This window comes from Zymoseptoria tritici, chromosome 9 (assembly GCF_000219625.1).
Source record: "Zymoseptoria tritici IPO323 chromosome 9, whole genome shotgun sequence".
NCBI classification, from domain to species: Eukaryota; Fungi; Ascomycota; class Dothideomycetes; order Mycosphaerellales; family Mycosphaerellaceae; genus Zymoseptoria; species Zymoseptoria tritici.
In genome coordinates this window covers 1,507,104-1,531,617 of record NC_018210.1, presented here as the reverse complement: position 1 = coordinate 1,531,617, position 24,514 = coordinate 1,507,104, and the positions used below count along the sequence as shown (strand labels likewise).

At 54.1% G+C, this 24,514-nt stretch overlaps 7 protein-coding genes across 7 annotated transcripts; 3 read left to right on the top strand and 4 right to left on the bottom strand.

Annotated features, from left to right (window-relative positions):
* Positions 1–820: 820 nt before the first annotated feature.
* MYCGRDRAFT_75755 (uncharacterized protein) lies at positions 821–1,635 on the bottom strand (the record flags this gene model as incomplete). Its single annotated transcript, XM_003849424.1, has 1 exon — positions 821–1,635. One exon carries the CDS (start codon positions 1,622–1,624, stop codon positions 821–823), a length of 804 nt encoding a protein of 267 aa, XP_003849472.1.
* Positions 1,636–1,826: 191 nt separating this feature from the next.
* Positions 1,827–4,235, top strand: MYCGRDRAFT_75752 (uncharacterized protein; the record flags this gene model as incomplete). The annotated part of the gene is made up of 3 exons (XM_003849594.1): positions 1,827–2,072; positions 2,127–3,890; positions 3,960–4,235. 3 exons carry the CDS (start codon positions 1,986–1,988, stop codon positions 4,233–4,235), a joined length of 2,127 nt encoding a protein of 708 aa, XP_003849642.1.
* A 1,304-nt stretch (positions 4,236–5,539) lies between these two features.
* MYCGRDRAFT_47614 (uncharacterized protein) lies at positions 5,540–8,323 on the top strand (the record flags this gene model as incomplete). Its single annotated transcript, XM_003849595.1, has 4 exons — positions 5,540–5,579; positions 5,646–7,550; positions 7,606–7,718; positions 7,841–8,323. Coding segments are annotated over 4 exons (2,541 nt in total), but the record flags the coding sequence as incomplete, so codon positions are not given.
* Positions 8,324–8,617: 294 nt separating this feature from the next.
* MYCGRDRAFT_110829 (uncharacterized protein) lies at positions 8,618–13,695 on the bottom strand (the record flags this gene model as incomplete). The annotated part of the gene is made up of 4 exons (XM_003849423.1): positions 8,618–12,439; positions 12,491–12,794; positions 12,874–12,911; positions 13,524–13,695. 4 exons carry the CDS (start codon positions 13,693–13,695, stop codon positions 9,042–9,044), a joined length of 3,912 nt encoding a protein of 1,303 aa, XP_003849471.1.
* Positions 13,696–15,006: 1,311 nt separating this feature from the next.
* Positions 15,007–15,657, bottom strand: MYCGRDRAFT_95852 (uncharacterized protein; the record flags this gene model as incomplete). The annotated part of the gene is made up of 1 exon (XM_003849422.1): positions 15,007–15,657. One exon carries the CDS (start codon positions 15,655–15,657, stop codon positions 15,007–15,009), a length of 651 nt encoding a protein of 216 aa, XP_003849470.1.
* A 4,032-nt stretch (positions 15,658–19,689) lies between these two features.
* MYCGRDRAFT_110828 (uncharacterized protein) lies at positions 19,690–21,913 on the bottom strand (the record flags this gene model as incomplete). Its single annotated transcript, XM_003849421.1, has 3 exons — positions 19,690–20,975; positions 21,243–21,326; positions 21,880–21,913. The coding sequence occupies 3 exons, from the start codon at positions 21,911–21,913 to the stop codon at positions 19,690–19,692; spliced, it is 1,404 nt and encodes a 467-aa protein (XP_003849469.1).
* A 1,150-nt stretch (positions 21,914–23,063) lies between these two features.
* On the top strand, positions 23,064–24,371 carry MYCGRDRAFT_95850 (uncharacterized protein; the record flags this gene model as incomplete). The annotated part of the gene is made up of 3 exons (XM_003849596.1): positions 23,064–23,376; positions 23,509–24,068; positions 24,129–24,371. 3 exons carry the CDS (start codon positions 23,064–23,066, stop codon positions 24,369–24,371), a joined length of 1,116 nt encoding a protein of 371 aa, XP_003849644.1.
* Positions 24,372–24,514: the final 143 nt, after the last annotated feature.

The following is a 24,514-nucleotide window of genomic DNA, read 5'->3' as shown; positions in this document are numbered from 1 at the left end:
GACGCACATCGTCATCCGAATCTGTTTTGGATGTCGACGTTGGATTCAGGACCCTCGATCGAATGAAAGAGTTGCAGCAGAAAGATCGGAAAAGCAGCTGGCAGCGGATGTTGGTCGTTCAGCCGTTGAGCTGGACGGGCGATATATGGGGGGTGTACTATACGCCTCCTGCAGACAGTTGGTGGACAACATGGGTGGGTGACGGCCGTTGGGCGGACGCGATGACAATGGGCGAGCTGCTCCGGACCATGTTGAAGAGAGCTGAGGCACAACAGATGCGTTCGAGGTTCAAGATCATGCAGCAGGAGATACAGGAGTGTCGATCAGCTCGAGGCGGAACACTGATGAGGTCGAAGTGGCGGTCTTGGTAGGCAGCGAGGAGAGAGGGAACATACGCGGCGAAAAAGGTGCAACGTTCTCTTCACCATTCCGGGACTTCATGCGGTCATGCGAAGAAAGGCCCGCATAACGCCTCACAGACGTTGGAGAAACCAGGGTTACAAGATCGAATCGAATGAGAAATTGAGACTCACCATGAAGTAACGTTTCGTATCCGAGCCTGAGCTCTGCAAAGCCCTGGCGCCACACAGGCCTAGGCGCCGCAAGATGATCCCCATATGTCCCAAGCAGTAGATCTCATACCTCCATGATCAAGCTCAAGCTGCACTGCACAACCCACCTTGGTGGCCTGGAGTGTGCAGTTCGAGCAGGTACACGGGAGGCAAAACGCCGCCAAATTGTGCACATCGCCTCCAAAACACTTCCAGTAGATCCAACCATTGATGCCGCAAGATCTCAAAGTCGTCGTAAATCGTATCCCTCATTCCCACTCCGTCCCCTTGAGTCTCTGCATGAGATACTCCACCTCAACCACCTTCGTCAGGGGAATCACATGATCGCGATACATGGCCACCACACCATCCACATTGATCTTCCTCGGCTTCTCCGCATCCATGTTTGGATCAGTTCCATACATCTCCGCCTTCTGCCTCAACCTCTCCAACACCTTCTTCTCCACCGCCGCGTTTGTGATCGCTTCATCGATCCCCTTGCGATCCGCCGCCTTGATCAACTTGACAAACACCTCAGGCTTCTCGCGAAACTTGCTTTCCGCCACGAATTTGCCAAAGTGTATCCGGCGAGAGAGGGATTGTAGAGCCGTCACGTCGGCGGTGGCTGCAGAGCCATAGTTCTCTTGCGCTTCACGCGTCCGCTCTTCTCGTACCGGTTGGTGGCACACGCCTGGGAGTATGCTCTCGACATATCGCTTCTTCAGCTCGCTGTTGAGATTGACGTCGTTCTTCCAGAGGATTTTTGGGTATTCGATTGGTGGGAGGATGGGTTCTTCTAGGGCGTCTTCGAAGAATGGGTACTCGTCTGGGGATTGGTAGCGGCGGATCCGACTTTGGACACGTTCTTGCTCGCGGAGGACCCAGTCCGAGAAGCTGAGTTCTGAGCCAGGGAGGGGAATCGCTCCAGGTGTGTAGATTGTGGTGTAGAGGGTGAATTGAGCTCGTTCGATGAGGTTGTAGATGACGGTGTCTTCGAGGCGGATGAGCTGGAAACGGATGTGTTCGAGGGAGAGGGCTTTCTCTGGATTGGAGAGGTCGATGGCGGAGTCCATGGCTGCAGGTGGTGCAGCAGGAGGAGGGTCAGAGAGTATGGACAGTGTCCAATGGCATGTTTGTGTCAGAGTCCGAGATCGGCTCGGAGTATTGTATGGCGTAGCCGGGGTTGGAGTGGAGTGGCTTGTGATCCTGGCAGACTTGGCGGTCGACTTCCAGGATGTCGTGAATGTCTCGTGAGAGCTTCATTGCTTTGCTTGTGACAGCATCGAGAACAACACAGACGAGAACTTGCAAAGAGATAACCCGGCACCACAGCACCATTGAATACACCGATCGAGACACTCAAAGTACAACGAAATTGTGCCTTAATGACGACGATGCGACCATCATCATAACAATCTCAACCCTCCGATCGACATGGCCTCCCCGCGAGGACGTAGCCACTCGCCTCAGAGGAGATCAGGCAGGCCTGGATCATCTGGAGGCGAGGAATCACTTTTACCCGTCAGTCCAATGCATTGTTACAACAACATGCCCCGCTGATCAAATATCGAACAGACTCGACAAATCGAAGCCTTCTCCCGAACAGTACAAGCAACAGCCTCCTCCCTCATCACCTCTCCCTTCACATCCAGCCACGATGCACCAGGACAGGACCACTACCGCAGTGCTCTCTCCTCCGTCCACCGCCTCTCGAAACGACCCATGATCCAACGCAGCGTCTTCTCCTTTGCCAAAGCCAACCCACGCGAGCTCATACGCTCCAACTTCAACACCCACGAAATCGAACACCGAGCGTTGACATATCTCCCGGACGATCTTTTGCGAAACATCCCGCAGACGAACTCTCCATTCAGTCTACTCGAGGGCTTTCGCGCCAGCTTACCCGAAGACGACGCAGCAGCGGATAAAGCAGTGAGGAGGAAACGACATTCGCGTCATGGCAGTCGGAATCAGAAATTGTTGGAGGGCGTGGAAGAGGAGCGTAGTGGGCCGCCGAAGCTGCAGAAGCTACGAAAAGAGAAAGATCGGCTGGGACATCGGGTTGAGATGATGGGCATTCGAAAGACGATGTGTGCGAGCGAGATTCGAGAGATTGATAACAAGATTGCGAATCTGAACACCATGCGGAAAGTCATATTGGAGAGGCTGGCAGGTCTAGAGGATGAAGAGCGCGAGCTGGACACGGAGTTGGGGGAGGTGACGGAACGGTTTGAGACGTTGCAAGAGCAATTGGCGGATGAGGCGATTCTGGCCGCCCATAGCAGTCCCGCACTGGCGCCTGTCACGGAGGAGAAAGATGCTGGGTTGGAGGAGGCAGATTCGTTCATGTCGGAAAGCATATACGAGCAGCTACCAAAGGTGAAGGAGCCGCCGCCAACGACTCCGAAGGCGAAGCGGAAGAAGACATCGAGGAGAGTCAGCAGCATGCCTGTCTTGCACGAGCACATGGAGCCTGGGAGTCGGATACGAGAATTGCAGGCTCATACGGATGTTATTACGGCTCTGGACTTCGATGCTCCATTCGGTATTGCAGTGACTGCTGCACTCGATGATACCGTCCGAGTGTGGGACCTCAACGCTGGCCGCTGTATGGGCATGCTCGAGGGGCATCTCTCTAGCGTGAGGTGCTTACAAGTTGAGGATAGCCTGGTAGCGACCGGATCCATGGACGCCAGTATTCGCCTATGGGACCTCAGCCAAGCCGAATACAACCCTCAAGTTAACAACAGCAGTAATATCAGCACGAAAGTACCAGAAGAAGAAGGCGAAGATGACCAACTCTTCACGGAACCCAGCTCCCCAACTCCACTCCAACCCGACCACCAAGCCGGAGGCGACGCAATGAAAGACTGCCACATGTACACCCTCTCCGCCCACGTCGCGGAAATCACAGCCCTCAACTTTCGCGGCTCAACTCTGGTCTCAGGCTCCGCGGACAAGACTCTCCGACAATGGGACCTCGAAAAAGGCCGCTGCGTGCAAACACTCGACGTGCTCTGGGCCGCCGCACAAGCTGCTACGCTCAACACCTCCGCTGCTCCGAGCGTCAACACCGCCGGGTCGAGCACCACCGTCGATGCAGGAGGATGGTGGCGTCCTACGGGTGGCAGACTGCAAAGTGCAGAGTCGGACTTTATCGGTGCGTTGCAGGTATTCGAAACGGCACTGGCATGTGGCACTGCGGATGGAATGGTACGACTGTGGGATTTGCGGTCGGGAATGGTGCATCGGAGTCTGGTGGGGCATACGGGTCCCGTCACGGCATTGCAGTTCGATGATGTCTATCTCGTGACGGGGAGTCGGGATCGGAGTATACGGGTGAGTCTACATGCCTCCTATACACTCTCCCACCATGTGATGTGGAGTCAATGCTAACACGATAAACAGATATGGGATCTCCGAACAGGCAACATCCACGACGCCTTCGCGTACGACAGTCCTATCACCAGTATGCAATTCGACGCGCGGAGAATCGTGGCGGCCGCGGGTGAGGATGTGGTTAAGGTGTATGATAAGACGGATGGGAGGCAGTGGGACTGTGGCGCGGGTGCGATGGCGGAGGAGGATGGGTCGAGGCCGGCGGTGGTGGAGAGGGTGAAGATTCGGGATGGGTATATGATTGAGGGGAGGAGGGATGGTGTTGTTGGGGTTTGGAGTTGTTGAAGCAGAATATGACAGTAAGTGTATATATGTACTGCTACAGTAGATGGGCCGCGAGAGGACATGGATTTCCAGTACAGCCTCTGAATTCCGGACAAGTGATGTGTTGGATATCCTACCTCTTGAGAGTTGTTGCGAGAAGTGTTTTGGTCATCCAACAAGACTCCAGCGTCAAATATAGCCGCGCCGCCCATGGTTCACTTCTGTTTCGCTTGGCGAGATCCATTGGTCCTCGACAGATCGGAGAGACCTTGACTTGATACATGTCTGCTCTTTCTTGATCTTCAGCATTTAAACTCGCTTGTCTGATCTCTGATTCTCTTCGAACACAGATAGCCTTTGCACTACTGACAGCCAGCAAGGTTCAGATCTTTAGATATGAAGACTCGACCAGGATAAAACCTGCTCGGAGTCAGGGCACGATGCTGACACTTTGATCATTCTGTACGCTGGATGGAAAAGCACACAGCCTCCCCGAGATGCTCAAGCATCATCGTACTCGATTCCTTGGTCGACGGTGATTTTCTCATCATGCGAGAGTACGGGCTGCTCGGCCGACCGTTTCGTGAGGCTGACGCCACGCAGCCCTGTGGCTTGATTGAGTTCCAAGTTTTCCAGCAAGGTTCGTAGATGCACCAGGCTGGCGTGATGTTTATTAATCGCTGGGATATGAGTGCGACACTGCGACTGGGATGGTGGGACGAGGCAAACTGGTTCGTGCGTGGTGCGAGCTGAGACTTGACAGAAGACACGATGGACTTGACATCTGTCTTGACGCTTCGGTCCTCAAGATCGGTCTTCAAGACAATATTTCAACTGGACAACCGAAGTCTCGCCTCTCCAGTCGTTCACCCCTGCAGCCGCCGCCGGAAATGATCGACGCGCCCGTGGATGTTTAGATTGCACCTTCGCGTGCAAGCGAACACCAACGGCCAGGGCCAGCAGGAGCACAGGGCAACCATCCAGAGAGCGCCTGCATCTGCATCGTCAGTGCGTCACCCACAGACACTACACGTCTTCTTCCTGGTCGTCACGCTTTTCTTCTTTCTATACCAGCCCACTACGACCAACCTGAACATTCGCGGCATTCCTCTACCGACACATTGACAAAGAAGCAGTCTACGATCAGCCCTGCGATAACCTGTTGCACCTACGCTCCTTCAGGAGCCTAGTGTGGTCATCATGGTACGGCGGAAACGCAAATGATCCTACGTGTGAGACTAGACCTCGGAGACTGACTTTTGGTGAAGGGCAACAAATGCAGCAGCAATGCCGGCGATGAGAATGTGGGCTCTGCTCGTGGAGAGTCCAATTCGGCCAGATCGCTGTTGGCAACTCTTGCGCCAGGTATGCGAGCATGACTGTCACAACGAGATCTTTGATCTGCATCGCTTACTCTTCATTCCCTCACAGTCGCAATATACGCCCTCGTGTGGTTCATCCTCTTCATTCTTTTACGGACACGATTCCCGCGATACTACCAACCCCGGTCATTCGTGAACAGTCTACACGACGAACATCGAAGTCCCAAGCTCAAAGATGGCCTCTTCGCCTGGGTCACGCAATTCTGGGCCATTCCGGACTCCTACGTTCTCAACCACCACTCTCTCGACGGTTATCTCTTCTTGCGATTCCTCAAAATCTGCATCGTGTGCTGCTTGGTGGGATGTGCCATTACCTGGCCTGTCTTGTTCCCGGTCAACATCACCGGTGGAGGTGGACTGAAGCAGCTTGATATGCTGACCATGGCCAACGTTACCGACAACTACTACAAGATGTTCGCCCACGCGGGATGTGCTATGCTCTACTTCAGCTTCATCATCTACATGATCACTCGCGAGTGCATCTACTACATCAACCTGCGCCAGGCATATCTCATGTCTCCACTCTACGCCAGTCGGATCTCCTCCCGCACGGTCCTGTTCACTTCAGTTCCGGAGGACTACATGTCGGAATCGAAGCTGCGCCGCATGCTCGATCCTGGTGTCCGACATGTGTGGATGGCCACGGATTGCAAGAAGCTAGAGGAAAAGGTCGAGGAGCGGAACAAGACGGCGATCAAGTTGGAGACTGCAGAGACCAAGCTCATCAAGACTGCAACCGCCAACAAGCTAAAGGCGGACAAGAAGGGAGGTCGTACCAACTCGGACGAAGCCGCGATCGGCGATGATGGTGCTGCGGCGCAATACGTGCAACAGAAGGACCGCCCAACCCACAAGCTCAAGTTGCTCGTCGGTAAAAAAGTGGACACCATCGACTGGTGCCGCGCCGAGCTTCAAAAGTTGGTTCCGGAAGTCGAGAGAGGTCAAGCCGCGCACAGAAATGGAGAGGGCAAGAAGCTCAACTCCGTCTTCGTACAATTCGAAACGCTGGCCCAAGCACAGGCTGCATACCAAAGTCTGGCTCACCACCAAGTTCTCCAGATGGCCCCTCGATTCGTTGGAATGTCGCCTGAAGAAGTCATCTGGTCCAATCTCCGCATCCAATGGTGGGAACGAGTGATCCGCCAAATTCTCACCATCACCTTCGTGGTGGCTCTCGTCATCTTCTGGTCCATTCCTGTTGCCATCGTCGGAGCCATCTCGAACATCAACTACCTGATCTGCCAACTGCCCTGGCTGAGCTTCCTCAACGATATCCCTGATGTTATCATGGGAGTAGTCACCGGTCTTCTGCCTGTCATCCTCCTGGCTGTGCTCATGGCTCTGCTACCCATCATTCTCCGCTTGATGGCCCGGATCGGTGGCGCGCCGACGCTCAGTGCCGTCGAGTTGACTGTGCAGAACAGCTACTTTGCCTTCCAGATCGTGCAAGTCTTCCTCGTGGCGACTCTCGGATCTGCCGCGTCGGCGTCGATTTCTAAGGTTGTCGAGGATCCGATGAGTGTCACATCTCTCCTGGCAAGCTCAATCCCATTGGCCTCGAATTTCTACATCAGCTACTTCATCCTCCAGGGTCTTGGAGTCGTGTCCGGCCTCATGCTCGGATTGGTCGGTCTGGTCATCTTCACGCTCATGGGCAAGTTCCTCGACACCACACCACGCAAGATGTACAATCGCTGGATTAACCTCTCTGGTCTTGGCTGGGGTACGCTTTTCCCGATCTACACCAACTTGTTCGTCATCGCCATCTGCTATGCTGTTGTCGCGCCTTTGGTCCTCGGGTTCGCGGCGGTGGGATTGTTCCTGTTCTACTTTGCGTACCGCTACAATCTCCTGTTCGTGTCGAATGTCGCCGTCGATACAAAGGGTCTGGTCTACCCGCGCGCTCTCGGACATTTGTTCATCGGTCTTTACGTTGCAGAAGTGTGCCTGATCGGTGAGTACATCCATCGAAGCTTTGGCCGCCCACACCCACTAATCTCAATTCACAGGCCTCTTCGCAATCGCTACCGGTTCCAGCATCGGCGCTCTCGGTCCCATGATCATGATGATTATCTTCCTCATCTTTACCGCTCTTTACCACATCTCTCTCAACTCTGCCATGGTAAGTCTTTGAAGGGTGCAAGGCTTGCGGCGCCTGAGACTGTGTCTCGGCCTGTTGCAGGTCTAAGTCTGTATCGCTGTGCTTTCTGAACATCGCTGACCCTTATACCCTCTGATATTTAGGCTCCTCTCCTCCACTACCTCCCAAAATCTCTCGACGCCGAAGAACGCCGTCTCCTCGAAATCGATTCCGGCGCAACGTCCGAAGGCGACCAGTACGCCGGTAAGGAAGCTCGCACCGCCACCAACGACGCCGCTTCCGACGGTCCGGCACCGCACAAGAAACCCAACTTCTTCGTCAAGTGGTTGCGCCCTGACATTTACACTGACTATGCCACCATGAGGAGATTGGTGCCGAAGGAGATTGGAATCCACTACACGCCGCAAGCCGAGGCGACGGCGTTTTACAACCCTGCTATCACAGCGGAGGTGCCGTTATTGTGGATTCCGAGGGATGCGTTGGGGGTGAGTCGGAGGGAAGTAAAGGAGACGGGCAAGGTGGTGCCGATTACGGATGAGGGTGCGAGTTTGGATGAAGAGGGGAAAATTGTGTGGGATCGGGATGGTGGTAGACCGCCGATTTGGGAGGAGAAGGTCTATTATTAAGGGTGAGAGGATGCATGGAGAGGAGGAGGAAGGGGACGGGAGATGGACTTGAGTGAAGTCGGTCGTTTCTTTCGGCGAGCGAAGCATATCGGGACTCATCGACAGGTGAATGTCCTTTGGGCGCAAGTCTTTCTTTGGTATACCCCGGGAATACATACATAGCGTAGCATAGCATAGCATTGCTATAACGATACATGCACTGAACGAGAAGTCACTCGGCCGTCCGCATCCATCCTGCAAGAGTGGGAAGGCGTGAGCACTCTCGCAAATGAAGGCCATGCCAGAACAACGAAGGAAGATCGATTCTATAACTGTTCAAATATGCAATCAACGGCAAGCTCAAGCGATTCAGATTGTGAACGCGAGCGCCGCCCAACCTATTTTAACCCGAAAATGCTTCCCGACATGCTCCTCTCGTCACTGAATGTGGCCGACTGGTCAAACACACCAGGCAACTGAACTCAGCCCAAGGACCCGAACGGTCAGACATCTGAGCAGAACTCCCTCGGCCAATGATTCTGTTGCCCAAAGCAAGAATCTCAGCAGAACGCCTTTGCCATCTTCCTCGATGCCTGCTGTAGTGGCATTTCATGTTGAATGCTGAATCCTTCCCGCCACGGCTAACGGTATCGAAAGCTGAGGCCTCAATCCATGCAATCGTAACAAGCAATAAAAGCATGAGATCGCAGATCAAAATGCAGCAACTCCAAAGAAATGCTCAGACCAACTCCAACCTCCCCTCAAGCTCCTTCGAAAGTGTCTGCTCATCACTCCCGTCACTCACCTCACTCTTCGCTTCCTCCGTCTTCCCTCGACCTATCTCCTCCTTCACAGTCCCAGCCACAGCCTCCGTCAACCCCTTCCGCACTCTCGCCACACTGTCCACAATCACCGCGTCAATCCCCGCTTGAGCCTGCAAATTGCTATTGTGCGGATCGTTATTCAAAGTGCCGTAGCTCACACAGACCAGTTCCGAGCTCTGCACGACATTGATGAGTCGCGGGCAGAGAACAAAGGGTTCCGCGGCTGACACGATGCCGAGGAGATTCCACCGACTGGCGAAACGAATCGCCTCCTGCAGGGAACTCGCGCGGATATCGCCGACGGGAGAGCAGCCCGCGTCGGTGAGGAAGAGGACGGGGATGGAGGGTTGTTTGAACGTGAGGAGGAGGCAGAGGTCCGGATGGAAAGAGGAGAAGACGATGTTGCGTTTCTTGCGGAGATCGTAGACCATGCGGAGGACGGTGTCGACGAAGGAATTGAGTTCCACGGCGTACGTGTCCATTTCCTCTTGCACGGACTCGAAGAGCATGGGGTATTTCATCTCAATGTTGAACCCGACTTCCTCGGGGATCGTCTTGAACATTTCCTCGAGGGTGGTGAAGGGTGATTGGATGAAGTCGCCGCGGGAATTGCCTTTGAAGCCTTTGATTTTGAAGTCGCGGGTGTGGCGCATGCGGTCTTTGGACTTGTCGGGGATTGGGGCGCCGCCGAGGGAGTAGGAGCGTTGAGGACGCCGTGGATCGGGGTAGTCTTGTTCGGATCTGCTGTTGGTGGAGGAGTGGGCGGGAGTGGTTGGTCGGGTGCTGCGTGGTGTTTCGCTCAGTGCGAGGAATTGTTCGAGGGTCAAGGTGTGGACTGGGACGTCGGCTCCGGTTTCGCTGACGAGAAAGTCGTGGTAGATGACTGGGACGTGGTCTTTCGTCATTTGCACATCGAATTCGACGTATGATGCTCCTAGATTGGCGGCTGTGATGAAGGATTGAATCGTGTTCTCTCCAAGTTGGAGTGATGTCTTGGTTGCCATGTTCTTTCCCAAACCACGATGTCCGATGACCATTGTAGACGACTTGGTCCAGTACGTCTTTTCCTCACTGATGCTCAGCGCAGGGTGTGTGAAAGGCGTGATAATGAGGAAGTTGAAGTTGATGGAGCCGATGACATCGAAGTCAGGACCGGCCAGGAGTGGCACACTGAGATCAGTCTGCAAGGTCATGCGTTTGTTGCCAACACCAGGCTTGATGCTGGAGAGTAATGCAACAGCACGAGCAATACGCTTGTTGGTAGATCCAGAGTATGTAGGCACCAAATCGAACAACAGCTTCACCTTTGAAGGATCCTTGGTGGTGAAGGTCATGAACGCCGTACTGATCTCCTCCTGAATCGGCAGGTCGATGACAGTTGGTTCACCACTCGCTCCTTGCGCAGACACCACTAATGATAGAGCTGTATCGAGCTGTGTGGCGTGCGCATCTGTAATCGCAATGTTCTCCAGACTGATCGGCGATATGTCCTTGTGTTCGTCCAGAGTGCCCAGACTGACCAGAACCATCGTCTCGTCAGTGAGATATCGATGACCGAAAGACTTGACGGGCTCCGGAACTCGAGCTTTCAAAGGCTGCTCTTTCTCAGCACCATTCGAGCGACGGTCCTCAAGTGACGACGCAGCAGGTGGAGATCCAGATAGCTGCGCCGCGAGGTCCGGACTTGGATTCATACTAGGAGGTGGTGTGAACTGAGCCAGGTATTTCGCAACGTCCATGTGGCCTCTCAAGGCAGCATGTTCTTTCGGCGTCCATTGCGATGAGTCGACCTTGTTGATTCGAGCGCCAGCGTCGACCAAGGCTTTGACGATGGGGAGGTGGCCATTGACCGAAGCAATGAAGAGTGGCGTCCAGTTGTATGACTTCTCTGCAAGCTCAAGGTTGACCTGACGCTCTCCATTGACAGGTGCAAGCAGAGCGGAGGCGCAATCCTCATGGCCGAATCTAGCGGCAATGTGAAGCGCAGTTTCTCCCTGCTCATCCTGGTAATTGACATTTACTCCGGCATCGACCAGCAGCTTGACAATCTTGTGAAAATTTGACTTGGTTGCCAATGCGAGGGAAAGCCCGCTCTTTTCGACGTGCTTGCTCGTTAGTCGGTGGTCTGTAAAATTGTGCCAGTCGTCCACCAGCAGTAGAGCCTTGGATGTGCGGTAGTGTCCTCCAATGACTGCCAGATGCAGAGGTGCAAAGCCTTCGAGATCTTGCCATATGGGAGAGTCGATGCCTTCTGTCAGATCGAAAAGGTGCCAATCTTGCATATACTTCATAAGCAATTGACTGGCAAAGACCAGCCCGTACTGTGCTGCATAGTGCAATGGCATGCGTCCGTATATGTCCTTTGTCATTACCGCTGAGCGCTGTTCCTCGCTAAGCATGCTGAGGATGAAGTCCATCACTCGCTCCGCTTGGTCGTCCTTGAAAGGTTCCTGCTCTGGATCTCGCTCCTCAACTTTGAAGGCTCCTGGAACTCTGACCGGCGGCTCTGCGGCATTTATAAATGCTATTGTCTTGGATATTTGGTCGAAACCACCAGCATTTTGCGACGCTCTGGCACGTCCTGCCGCAATGATAAGTTTGTGCAAGCAGCTGCGCTTGTTCATGTCGTCTTCCCGATCGATCGACGGCACTTTTCGAATGATCGCTTGGATACATCTCATCGACTTGAACGAAATCGCTCGCTGAAAAAGGTCCAACAGGAGTCCTCGTTCAGCAGTCTCGCTAGCATTCGGTGTGGCGGCCGCGACCAGTGTGAGCAATTTCTCCGGGTCATCCTCTCTAGCAGCAAGCTCCATGGCCTCTAGCGCGGACGTTGCAATCTTCAAAGCCGTCCGTGATCCCATGCGATGCATTGATCCTGAGCTTCCTGAATGTACTGAATCGGAGTCGCTCACCACTTTTACCTCGCCCAAATTTGACAGCCATTCGTTGATCGATCGCATGTCCAGCGTCAATTTGTTGTTTGTCGCAAACGCTTTCGGATCGACCTTGGTCGCCAGATACCGAGTCTGCGTAGACGAAGACGCTATCTTCTTGTCCAGCTTCTTCGTAATCTTGACAAACCCTCTCTTGTTCACATCTCCATACCATTGTAGATGGCGGTATTGTCCTCTCAACTCCAACAAAGTGCCCATCAGATCTTCCATATCACCCTGATCCATGCCATCCTTGAGCTTCGAAGCCATGCCATATCGATCGAAGAGCAGTCGTAGTCGGCGGGAGAATTCGGCGTATTTGCGGTTGTAAAAGGTGTCGACATCCTCGAGCTGGCGGTCCAGAGTGTAGAAGAACTCTGGAGGACAGTTAGATCATCAATCTTGGGCACTATACGGGCTCACTGTACCAGCCAAATCTGGCTCCTCTCCATTCTGCTCGGTCTCTTGCTTCGCGGCCTTGATCAACTTCTTGAGGGCCTTGTAGTCGATGTAGGAGGACGCCCATTCCGGGACCTGGTTTCGTGGGAGATTCTGTCCGAACTTCATCTTGAGTGAGGGCGAAGCTGAGGGTGTTGTCGGACCGGCCTGAGATCCGGCGAGAGCGTGTCCGACCGGACACCACTGCTCAGGAAAGGGATCGTCGAGTGTAGACAAAGCGGTGGGATAATAGGTGACGATAGTAGGAGGTGACGAGCGTGAGAGTGCACGGCACTGTGCAAGAGAGGCACGCGAATGCTGATCTCATGCACAGCGTGCAGTGAGGCTCACACAGAGAGCTGTGATATCACACCGGCAGGCGCAGACGCAGCTTTCTTCGCTCGACACTACCTGGAGTAGTAGTAGAAGATCAAGTCGAGCTTCTACGCCTTTGTGCCGGGTTTTGTGACAAAGCGCTGTCCAAGATCAGTGAAGTAGGAGAATGACCCGGCCCTGGATTCACCGCAGCAACAGATCAAGCAAACTGCATCATTCACTGCAGCCGTCCGCCTGTTTCCCCATGGTCAGTCTGAAAAAGACACGGCGATGTTGAGTCGCAAAAATGGACCTATGGACGATGGCGTGCATCGATGGAACTTTGTGACTGGCCCGATTTTCTGCAAGACCCTGAATTGACGGGATTGACTTTACAACGACTGCACTGCTTGAATCGTGTGAGTCGTTTCGCTGGGCTGGGCGGAACGGGGAAGGTTGCCACGACGTGGTAATTCTATACAAGCGATGAGACTCCCGCCCCTCTCGTGCTACTTATTACGCGACACGGTCACAGGATGTGGAAGTACAATGGGCTGTTCTGGTCCTTTCACGGCCATTGCAATGTCACGATTGACTTTCCTCAGGGCAGATCCCCGCCAAATCGGCATCTGGGATTGGCACGTGTCAACTCGGATCACGAGGTCAATGCCGTCCTGCAGGGAGGCTTAAAATACTGCAAAGACGCACAGAAGCACAGCGTCGGCGAATGGAGGATGACTTCACGCTGGTGATCATACAGCAGTTCCACTACGCAGGACGGATGGACGGCCAGTTCTGCTCCGGCCGAGTGCTGCTCCACCCGTGCCGCGGAATCAAAGTCTTTGCAACGACGTTCACATCCTGGAGCTTGCACAAGCATTGTAAGAGAGAGGACGGAGCGTTTCGGGTCCGGAATGGCTTGATTCAGGGCGTGCCTCTCTCCGTTCGGGAGAAGCGTTAGTCGACCATACGTATTGGACAGAGACACATTGGCGTATTCGAGCAAGGTCTGATTGACAGTTTCGTTACGTCGTGAACCGATGCTCTCGTGCTGTGCAACATCAAAACAGATCTCTGCTTCGACGTCAGTCGAGCAAAAGCGATGACCATATCTTCGACAAGGATTCTCCAGCCCCGAAGTAGTTCTAGACCCGCATGACTGACTACACTCGCATATACTTCGTGACACCCCAGCGCAAGCTCATCGTCCCGTATTATCCTCGTAGCACGTCGAATCCGTGTTGGGGGACAGGATGGCCCAATGATCAAGCCAATCTTTGAGGTGCTTGAAATCTCCGTGACAACTATGCCAAATCGAAGCTATTTTTCGGATATTTGGAAGTCCCTCCAGGCCCGTTCCAGACGACTAAGCTGCATATTCGAAATCCGCTCCTGCACTCGATTCTGCTCTTCTCAAGATTCCGAAGCGCCTGAGAAGAGGTACAGGGGCCTACGTACGCATAGGATTATCGCTTACGCTAGCCAAAGTCCTCTATCGAAGCCCTGCTTTAGCAGGTATCGACAATTTCTCAAGCGTACATTGGCCGAGGACCATGCTAATTCTTGGATGAACGATGTTCACTGTAGTCGTATGCAAACTTCCAGGGTCATGGCTGCAGCAAAGGTCATTTGGGCTTCCCAGATCTACACCGTCCGGAGGCTAACACACAAAATGAAAACTCCGATACTGTTCCTATGCTCGAACGCTATGCCGACCACCGCCTCCGATGCGCAAACCGCTGTAACTGCGAGAGAAGTGAGGCGAAGTGTGGTAAGATATGCTATCGACGATAAAGCGGGGAACGCAGTTGTATCTGGGGTACTGCACATGGCTTTCGATGGAGAAGACATAACTGAGTGTGATTCACCATCGCAGCAACCGCCCGCCCACAAAACCAGTGCCACTTAGGTCCTCCACCTCGATGCTATCCGCCCACCGAGCACCTCGAGCCCGTTGTCAGTCAGACAATACCCCCCAGCCGTATAACTGCATGCACTTTGCGTTTGCTTGCACCGTAAACCCGTTCTGATGAGTAGAGATCAAGGTCTCGGACCGTCAATCAGCATCCCCTGAATTGTGAGTGAACAGCATCCTTTGATGTCCCTGGATGGATCAGATAGTCGAGGTATGTGTTGCGTCCAGGGCCTTGTCGAGATCGTGTCTCGCTTGATGGTCTGGCGTGACTTGCCGCTATGCACTTGGGCGCGGGAAGTCGATCTGTGCCTCGGACTTTGCCCCAAGTACAGTGCTTTCCTTGCGTTCCACCTGCTCCGGGTTGTGGCATGAACAGCTCTGCAGCGTGCAAGCCTTGCCTTCCTTCGAGCTCATTGTCTCACTCATCCAGGCAGCTGCAAAGCCAAAGCCGATCACCCAGACGACCTGAAGCAACATCCACCACAGCATGTTCTGCCACAGCACCTCCGCGGACAGACCACCAGTCCTCCAGGCCGCGTGTAGCTCTTCTTTCGCACATGGCCACACATCGTTTCTCTCCTCGATCTGCCTCGCCAGCTCGCATGAGCTCGGAAGGACGGGCGGCAGCATTTGTCGTTGACCGAACTGGAAGCCAGTGTACATGAGGATCCGCATCAAATCGGGTATGAGGCCGCTAACCACGAATGCTGTCGTACAGCTCACCAGAAGAGTGTAATTGACAAGGCGTGGCGTGATGTTCGCGAGAGCTCTCCTGATACCAGAAGGTAATGTCCAGGTGATCAGAGGGAAGACGACCAGCAGCAAGACGACCGGAATGTAGGCGACTCTGAGTCCTTCCTTGATGTGCTGGTCGGCCGCGTGCCTGGCAGCCTCGATGGCATTGTCGGTCCAGATGTTTTTGTCCATCTTTGGGTGATTGGAGAAGTCTTTCACGCGAGTTGATGAGCACTCTGATGCAAGTTGGCTTCGAGCGTATTGCGAAGTGTTCGTCGCGAGCTGGGCTTCCGTTCAGAGGCGGTGGAAGGTCGAAAAGTCGGAGGAATCGTGTGACTTAAGTAGGTAGACAGAGCGGGATGACCAGGCTGCCACATTTTTACATCCCCGCCAAGCCGGTGCGTGAAGTCATTCTTTGCGTTACCAGAGGGTATCCTTTCGGTGAACCATGGAGCGCAGGGGCTTAGTTCCAACAAAAACCACGGCGAGCTGTCAGGCAGCTCGGAGCTTGTCCGATCATCGGGCTTTGAGTTCGACAATATGCGGTTTGGAAGACCGCAGGGCGAGTGATCGTGTGCCGCCAATGATCCAAGGAATATGTTGTTTGCTACGCGGACTTTGCGCTGGTGGGATCGTGTCATATCCTTGCTTCGTATCGATTCGCGCAAATTGATCGCCACGGACGTGACCAATGCATATTCTTGCCCTCTTTTCTTGCCCTTTGCAGAAGATGCTGTTGGGATGCGACCGTCCTGAGCTCGGTCTTTGAGTCAGAGAAGAACGATGGCTGATTCTCATGCCAATCGGCTCGTGGTGCTGGAGCACGCCATCGGCAGGTACTGGTGACAGTGAACGTTGACAATTGCGGTGAGTCGCAGTCAGGTTGGCGAACGAATGTAAGAAATGCGTGATTGGAGCTGCTATATTGGAGGTCGAGCTTGTGTGAGCGCCATGGAATGCTGACGGTGGTAACAAGCAGTTGAATGTGTAACGGAGATGGTGCTTGTACCAATGGCGTTCCCTACGGTTCTCGATTTCAAGTGACCAAGTAGTTGTAGCTCCTGAATCCTGAAGCCGGTGTTGAGGTCTTCTCGTGCGGACGCTGGTGCCAGCCATGGTGAAAGCAAAGATGGCGGCGGGTATCATAGATGACGCTGCAATGCATCGAGGAATGGGTAGACTGCGCGATGACATGCTGGTGCGGTAGGTTGACCACGGAATTGTATCGCAGCTTTGTGATAGACCTTCAGAAGCCACTGATGATGTGGCACGATGGCTGATCTTCGTCACGAACTTGATGCGAGCGAAGCTTGAGAGCCGTTCGCGGACCAGTGATCAGCTCGCTCGCCAGCAATCGCAGGAAGTCGAGGATATCGAGCTCTCTCAACAGAAAGATCGGAAAGTACGCTCCTCTGCTGGTTCGAAGACAGAAGTACTGAAGGTTTTACTCTGCGAACAGCTGTACGTCCAGTCCCAATGACGAGCAGACCTGCTGTCCATGGGCGGGTCTTCAAGAAGAGAACTGGATTGCAGACTGGGCCATATCGAGCAACGTTGCCGTGAGACATGGCGGCATTACAGCATTTTGTTCGGAAGCTGGCCACCAAAGTGTCCATCCTCATGATTTGCAAATCCAGGAAGTTATCAGAGTCATCTGGCATGGGTGAGGTTCCCGATAATTCGAACAATGCTTGCGACACCCCCTTCGGTACCGACACAACTGAAGTCAACTTCTCAACCCAACGTCTTTCAAAATCCCGAAAAACGATCAGAGTTTAACGTCTCCTCACGGCACTTGCAGCTCAATCCGGTATAGCAAGCAGCAACAACCATAATCCTTGGACCTTTTCCCATATTCAGCGGCAATAGCAAACTCAACAGAAGGTCTGGAAGTCCTCAGCCAGAACCTCAGACATCTTTGAGTTTTTGTGAGACATACCTAAGTCTTTCCCCGAGCTTGTCATTGGTCGGAGCATTCTCCGCGAGAGGCGCTACGCTTCGTGGTTATTCTCCAGGTCCAGAACAAGAGCAACAATAGACGATGCTCCGAGATTTTGTGAACGCCATTAATGGCTTCCTGGCGGTGAATGTGGTCGATAGTCAGACCCAGGTGAATGTTGTGTCTCGGAGTCGCCGACTGAGGGATATATGCTTGAGCAGGAGCTTTAGTGAGGCTTGAGACATTACCGGGTCTGCGGCGAGACTTTCCACGGTGTTGGGTGAAATCTGGCGAGGCAGCAATCGAAGGCTTTGCGTCCGCTGTGGGCTGCAACGTCTTCCAGCTGCAATTGGCAGCGGACACAACGCTCACAAGACCGGCAACGATGTGAAGAATGATGTGTGCCCTGACCTCAGCCTCGAATCTCGATGGGTCCTGGTAGGGCTGCCTGCGGATTGTCGGGCCTGTGATCCGACCTCCGAAGCCGTGATGAAAATCCGTTCCACGACGTTGACCGCAAACTCCGAACTTCGCGCGGCCGTAGGATCACGGTTGTGGAGGAAACATGGCGTAACGTCGTCCGGACCAGGCGGAGTCTTCATCCCAAGACGCTGGACACACCGACCCAAGTCCCGGGTTCAGAAAGTCCATCCGGGTTCGGTCCTATTTCACCATGATGATGGATCAATTGCTTGGTAGCCCGCGTAGAGTTGCTGGACGGGTGTGTCGACTGACAGGAACGGCTCACAGGACCTTTGGCAGGAATGAATGAAGGCATATGCATCAACAGTGAGGTCAGAGTTGGCAGCTCAACAACGAGAGTCTCGCAAGGCCGACAACGTGTGTCGTCGAGTGCAACTTGCCATGACCGCCGTTTTGCATTGCCTTCTTCGGAGCAGAGTTTAGCACTTCAGAAGTGAATGGCCCTTTCATCAACGGCCTGATCTGAGATCTCCATGAAGAAGAAGAACAACCTCGAAAGCGCAAATATCCGCAATCCCTCCTCTCGCCCTAGTCTTTCCCATTAACAGGTGGAGAAACCTCCACCACCAACAACATCAACTTTACACTTCTTGCCCTCCCCACCTGGCTTACGCAAGCAATTGACTTTTCCCATCCGGCGTCAGCCGTAGCTGTGGAGCGCGCAGCAGCGACGATCCCAGCCCAAAGCTCCGGGAGCGAACGCACGTCTGTCAGCAGACGCCAATGCCGATTCCATCATCGCCGTCCGCATCTCGAACACGTGCGTGAGAGATTTCAGCAACGCTAGGACTTGATCGCGCAACTCGATCAGTGATGCGCAAGATAAGCAGCGGTGCCAAACCAATCTTGACACTTCGCCACCTCGCTTCGGAGCACAGAGCTTCGAAGGGAACCATGATGTCGCCATGTTTCGGACGATGTGCTGGCGTGCGGTGAGACATGGAGTGCACTCTGACCAGAGTTGTCGGTCGACGACTCGCAAGTCGCGAGGCGAGATGGAATGAAGTTGGGGAAGACCAAAGACGGCCCAGACCGGAAACCCCTCCTTCGTTTCCAACGTGCCCAACCGACTGTGGATCGATCACCGAGCTCTCTGTGAAGAAAGTGGAGGATCCTCAGCAGTGGAAAGTTTAAATATGCGCGGTGGGAAAGTGTATTGTGTGCGGTCGCTCGAACCACATCTTCCGGACGAGAGGGGCAGAAGACTGAAGGGGAGCGCGGAGCTGGCCCGTTTAGATAACAACTACCGTCGTGAATCCTCAAGGCGAGAGGGCATTTGAGCAGTGCAAGCAGCAAGGTCCTCGCTTCCATCGTCCTACCACGTGACTCAGTCAAAATAATGTCGTAACCAAAGATCACCATCATTTCGAAACGAGGGAAAGCAAAGCATGGCAACCTCGTGGCCCGAAAACGTGCCTCGCTACCGTGCGTTTCGCATGCGTTGGTGGCGTTTACCTCTCACACCGCTTTGAAACTCATTCCTGCACGCGGGACCGGAAATGTGAACATGCATTCGCTCTTTTCATCAGTGATTGTGAGCCCTTGCGTTGGGTTGGTTGCGGTTTGCCACTCCTGTCTCTGTCAAAGTGGAATATGATCCTAGGGAATGGTGAAAGGGCGATGATTAGGTGAAGTCGACAAATGTCGTAGTCGTGAGCATAGATGTATATACGTCTTGAAGATAACAGCAAAATGGTATCATATAGACATTCAAGTCTTCGTCGTGCACCAGCAGTATCTCCTCCGGAAATGACAGCAAAGGGTATAATGATGGCAAACAACACAATCTCAATCTCGCTCATCTAAGCCACCGGCTGCGTCAAACTCGCCGCATGCGCCGCTAACCTCGCATTCACCAACGCCAACAATTCGGGGTCAAAACTCGTCGCAGTCCTACGTGGAGGTTCCCTCAGGCAGTCCCCACATCGCTCGTGTCCGCATTCCCGACACGGGTCGCCGGCGATGAACATTGTCCCGCAGTGCTCGCAATTATAGCGTACGCGTTGACGAGGTTTGCGGTACACGCGGCGGACGGCTTTGAGCATTGGTGGTGATGTTGCGGCGAGGGCATTGTCGGCGGAGAGGCTGCGGGAGGTGAGGGCTCGACGGGCGGCAATCCATTGGGTTGCAGCGGCGGCGGTGTTGGGTGATGCTGGAGCGGGACAGTTCTCGCATCGGGTGTGGTTGCAGTGTGGACAGGAGGTGGTGGTGGAGAGGAGAGGTGCTTCGCATTCGTGGCACATTTGGTGAATGACGGTTGGAGGTTGCCGGGTTGAGCGGATAGAGGTGCGGAGTGCGGAACGTGGGCGGGTGTAGAAGGAGAGGTCGAGGGTCGACTCTTGTTCGTCTGTGCTCGAGTCGATGTCGAGAGGTGCGGAGGTGAAGGGTATGGGTGAAGTGAGGATGGCCGGCGAGCTGGCGGTTGAGGATGGTCGGACTGCCACTGCTTCCTCCTCGTCTGATGTCAAGCCGAGTCTTTCTCGCTCGTCGCGCTCCATGCTGCATCGCGCGCTGTCCAGCATTGCCCTCACTTGCTTTGGTGGCTGTCTCGGGCATTCCTTGCATCTTTGGTGTCCGCATTGCACGCATGTCTGCTCGCGGCCGAAGTTTCTATCGCATTGGTGACATGTCCAGTGTATTCTGATGCGGATCGGCTTTTCAACTCGTCGTATCTTTGTAGGCCGGTCCGGTGACAGGTCCCGGTAGTGTGGTCTGAATTGTGACCCGTGCGACCCATGTCGTGAGAATAGCTCTTGAATGTGGTGATCTCTGATGTCCGAGCGGCTGTCGACCATGGGGAGAAGCGCTTCCTCCGACTCGTAGTCAGGATCGACCGTGATTGGTAGGTCCATTGTGGTGCGTTTCGGAGTGCTCGATGATGTGGTCGGTGCCGACGTCTGTGCTGAGCTCTCCGTTTGTTCTCCTCTTGCAACAGCTTTCGCAGTCGCCGGTCTCAAAACCAAATCCACGCTCTCTCTCCGTGGCGCCTCCATTGGTGTGGCCAGATCCGGCGAAGTCGCATTCCTCTTGCGTTTCATCACCGAACGCACCCGATCAAACGCCCTTGCGAAGCTTCCTCTTCTCTCCGCTGTTTTCATCTTTGCGTGATATCCTTTCCAACAGTTCCAGTGATGTTGCCGCAGAGGGTTATATGTCGATAGATGTATTCCGAGGACGACAGGTCGTCGCAGGGTCGGAGCGCGCTACAACTCAGGTAAAGATCTTCCGTGCGGATCGCCCTACGGCGATCACAGATTGTCTCGGACGTGTCCACGTTTCTGGCAAAAGATCGGCTCGTGCTAAAGGTTGTCCATGGCAAGTTGCGGAGGATCGACAGGTTTGCGTTGCGGCTCACAATTGATGATGTCGAAGACTACAGCGGTCGGAGCCGGACCCTCGAAGATGGGATGATAGTAGTGTTTCGTGGTAGCGAGGCGGGCTGTGGGCGATGTAGTGGTAGCGATGGCTGATAGTCTGGTGGAAGAACTGGTCGCGGTGGGTCGATAGCGATGAACGCTTGTGTATGTCGATGGTCACGAAAGGGTCAGGAAGCGAGAGACAGCCAAGCGATAAGACGAGGAAGTAGCAAAGTAGAAGTCTGACCAGGGAAACGGGAAACGGGAAACGAGTACAGATCTCAGCGACAGGGATGATACCACATCCCCGGAGCAAACCCACCGAAGCCGTGAGATGGGTCTCGGTGGAGTTTCTCTGACTTTTTCCAGGGCGGAGGAAAAGGCAGAACAGAGCGTGAACCACTCGAACCACAGGCTGACAGATGAGCCAACGCAAGCCACGCCTCACGCTGGTGAGATTATGGTGAGAAGCCACGTCGTTTGTGAGTGAATCCCAGGACCACCCGCTTGGAATCCGCTTGCAAATTCACTGAGAGAGAAGAGGCTGAAGTGGTCCGAGCTTGGAGCGCAACGATCCCCCAGTCCGGTTCGACCGAATGGCCCGAATCCTTCGCCAAGTCGATGGATCAGAGGTACTTTGCAGCCATCGCGATGGCTTCTTCTTGATCATCGTGTTGACATTTGACTGCTTGGAATGAGGCAGACATGACCTGATCGACTGCAAGGTATTCGTCTGACCAAATCAGATTCATTTTATGCCATCTTACATTGGAACTCATTAGCGAAAGAACGAACAAATGGAAGTAACTCCAAGACCCCTGCCCCTGGCTAAAACTCCCTTACATCATCCTCTCCATGTCTCTTCCCACCCAGATTCCCTCCTCACAATCTATCACACTTCAGAGCAGATATCGGATTTGCAGCGGTCCGAACGACCAGATACCACATGTCAACGCCATTCGAGGATTCTGGAAGTTCTTTCGATGACCCAGCAGCCCGTCAGCCGGGATTCGCAATGTTCGACTCGCGATCCACGGACCGGAACTCTGCCACTCGCCTTGTTCCTTCCAGCGAGCTCCAGGGATCATCGCTGTACAGAGCTGCATTAGCCCGCACCAGTCCGCCGGTATCGTCAGCATTGCTTTGGTTTCCGCCATGTCCGCGACTCCGTCCATTGTCCGCTGCTTGTGAGAGAAGATGGCCATCTTCAGCTGGCCGCATGGAAACGGACGCCACGAGCGTGACTAAGTCTCTTCTACTTCGTGGTCTTCTGTGGGACGAAACTTGAGGCTGGATGCTGGAGAAGCTTCATAATTCTACGAAGACGATGCTCGTTCGATTGTCGAAAAGCTGCACTGATCTGTGAGATCTACGACTTCACACCATGTCGGTCATCGTGTTCCGCTCGCCAGCTGATCATGGTCCCATCATGCATCGAATAATGATTGTGGACCTTCCTCGACGACGAGGCTCGCATAGGAGTAACGTCGCAGATCTGTGTTCATTGGCAACTCTTCTCCAAGCCCTCGTCTTCCCAAGCCTCTGAGAAATGCGATCAAAAAGTCTCATAACTCATGCAAGTTGAAGACATCAGCTGCTCGTGCGGTACTGGTGAGGTCTTCCTTGAGCTCATGAGAGCAGGTCTGCATGGCAGGCATGTGCCATCACCTGAAGACAACACGGCCAATGTTCACGCTTCCGCTGAAGACTCCAGGTGTGATTTGAACGACCAACATGCTCATCGATAGGTCCAACCAGTTTGACTACCACTCTCGAGCATCAACGCCGAAAACCTCCTTCAAACACCTCCACAATACACCATGCCTACCTCTCCCTCTCAAAACACCTGGCTAGCAAGACTCGCAGTCACAGCACTTCTATGTGCGTGGATCCTCACAATCCTGCCATACCTCCAGAACTCGCCATCCCATTCACCACCACGAGCACTCCACCCACGAGCCAATGATGCGAACCTCACCTCCCACACTTCGAGCCTCCCCATCTCGTACCTTGATCCTCTATCTGCTGGCTCCTCAAACGTAACCAAACGCGACTTCATGCAATGCGACTGGGCGACTGCCGCTCTCTCCGCCGCCGTCGCGACGCTCGGTGATGTCAATCCCGACGAGCTTGGTATGATCGAAAGGCAGCAGGTCTGCAGCTCAGCCTGAGACCATCTCTTAGACCTGGGCAGCAGGGCTCAGCTCGTACTCGCACCTAATGATCTCGAACCTCCGCTGACCCTTCCACCTTGTGGTTTCACAGATCCCTGCGCCAAAATGGTCTTCCGCGGCACCCATCTCCTCTGCATAATGAACAGCCAGGCCGATCGCGTCCAGCAATCAACCTGGGTGGACCTCGCCCTCGACATCTCCACCTACGGCTGGAACAGACTAGACAACTACCGCAGTTTCGACCTCTACGGTCTTCGATCCAGCTTCGAAGCGCTCAACATCAACGACGACAACGCTCATCGGAAGGAGGCTATGATGGAACAAAGCTCGGATAGTCGTCCTGATCCCACCGGACCCGAATACGAAGCATCCGGAGGAGAATACGTGTGGTCGTTCAATCCATCGGACGGCGCGATGGTAGCTTTGAGTAGCTACAGTCCTGACTACATGGCTGCTACATTCCAGGTCGAGCCCCCGATCGTGCCGCTGAAAAGATGGTCGGACTTGACTTTTCTGACCTGGCGAGCGCTGTTCGCCAACCCTGAGGATGCAAGAGGGCTGAAGCATGTTTTCCGGCACGATGTCGCCAATGAAGCTTCGCAGGACGGGATGAAGTCGATCTTGGGCAGGGACGAGGAGGTGTCGGAGACGGTATGTTCTTGTCGTGTCCATCAGCAGGGAACGTGCGAACGCTAATGACTTGTCTTGCAGTTTCCCGGCCCCTGGCCAGGTGTGTCTTTCAGCACCGGCGAAGCACAAGGCCTGGCGGCGTTGACGCTACCCAACACGGTCGGGGTTGTGTGGTTACTTGCGCAGCACAAGTTGCAGTTGGGCATCAGGGTGATCGAGCAAGTGCACATCTTCACTTGCCCGAAGCCCGTGGACGGTAGAGAGATCCAGAAGTGGTGTTTGTATTTGCACATTGTGGATGGGCCAATTGGACCCGGATTATGAGTTTGCTGAGGACCAAGATTGAGAGGAAAAGTTAACCCGATTTCTGCGTGTCTGCTTCTTTTACTTCTATGTCGTTTTCAACAGCGAGTCCTTGCCTCTGGAATATCGCGAGACGCCGCCAAATGACGCGCCCATCGGCACAT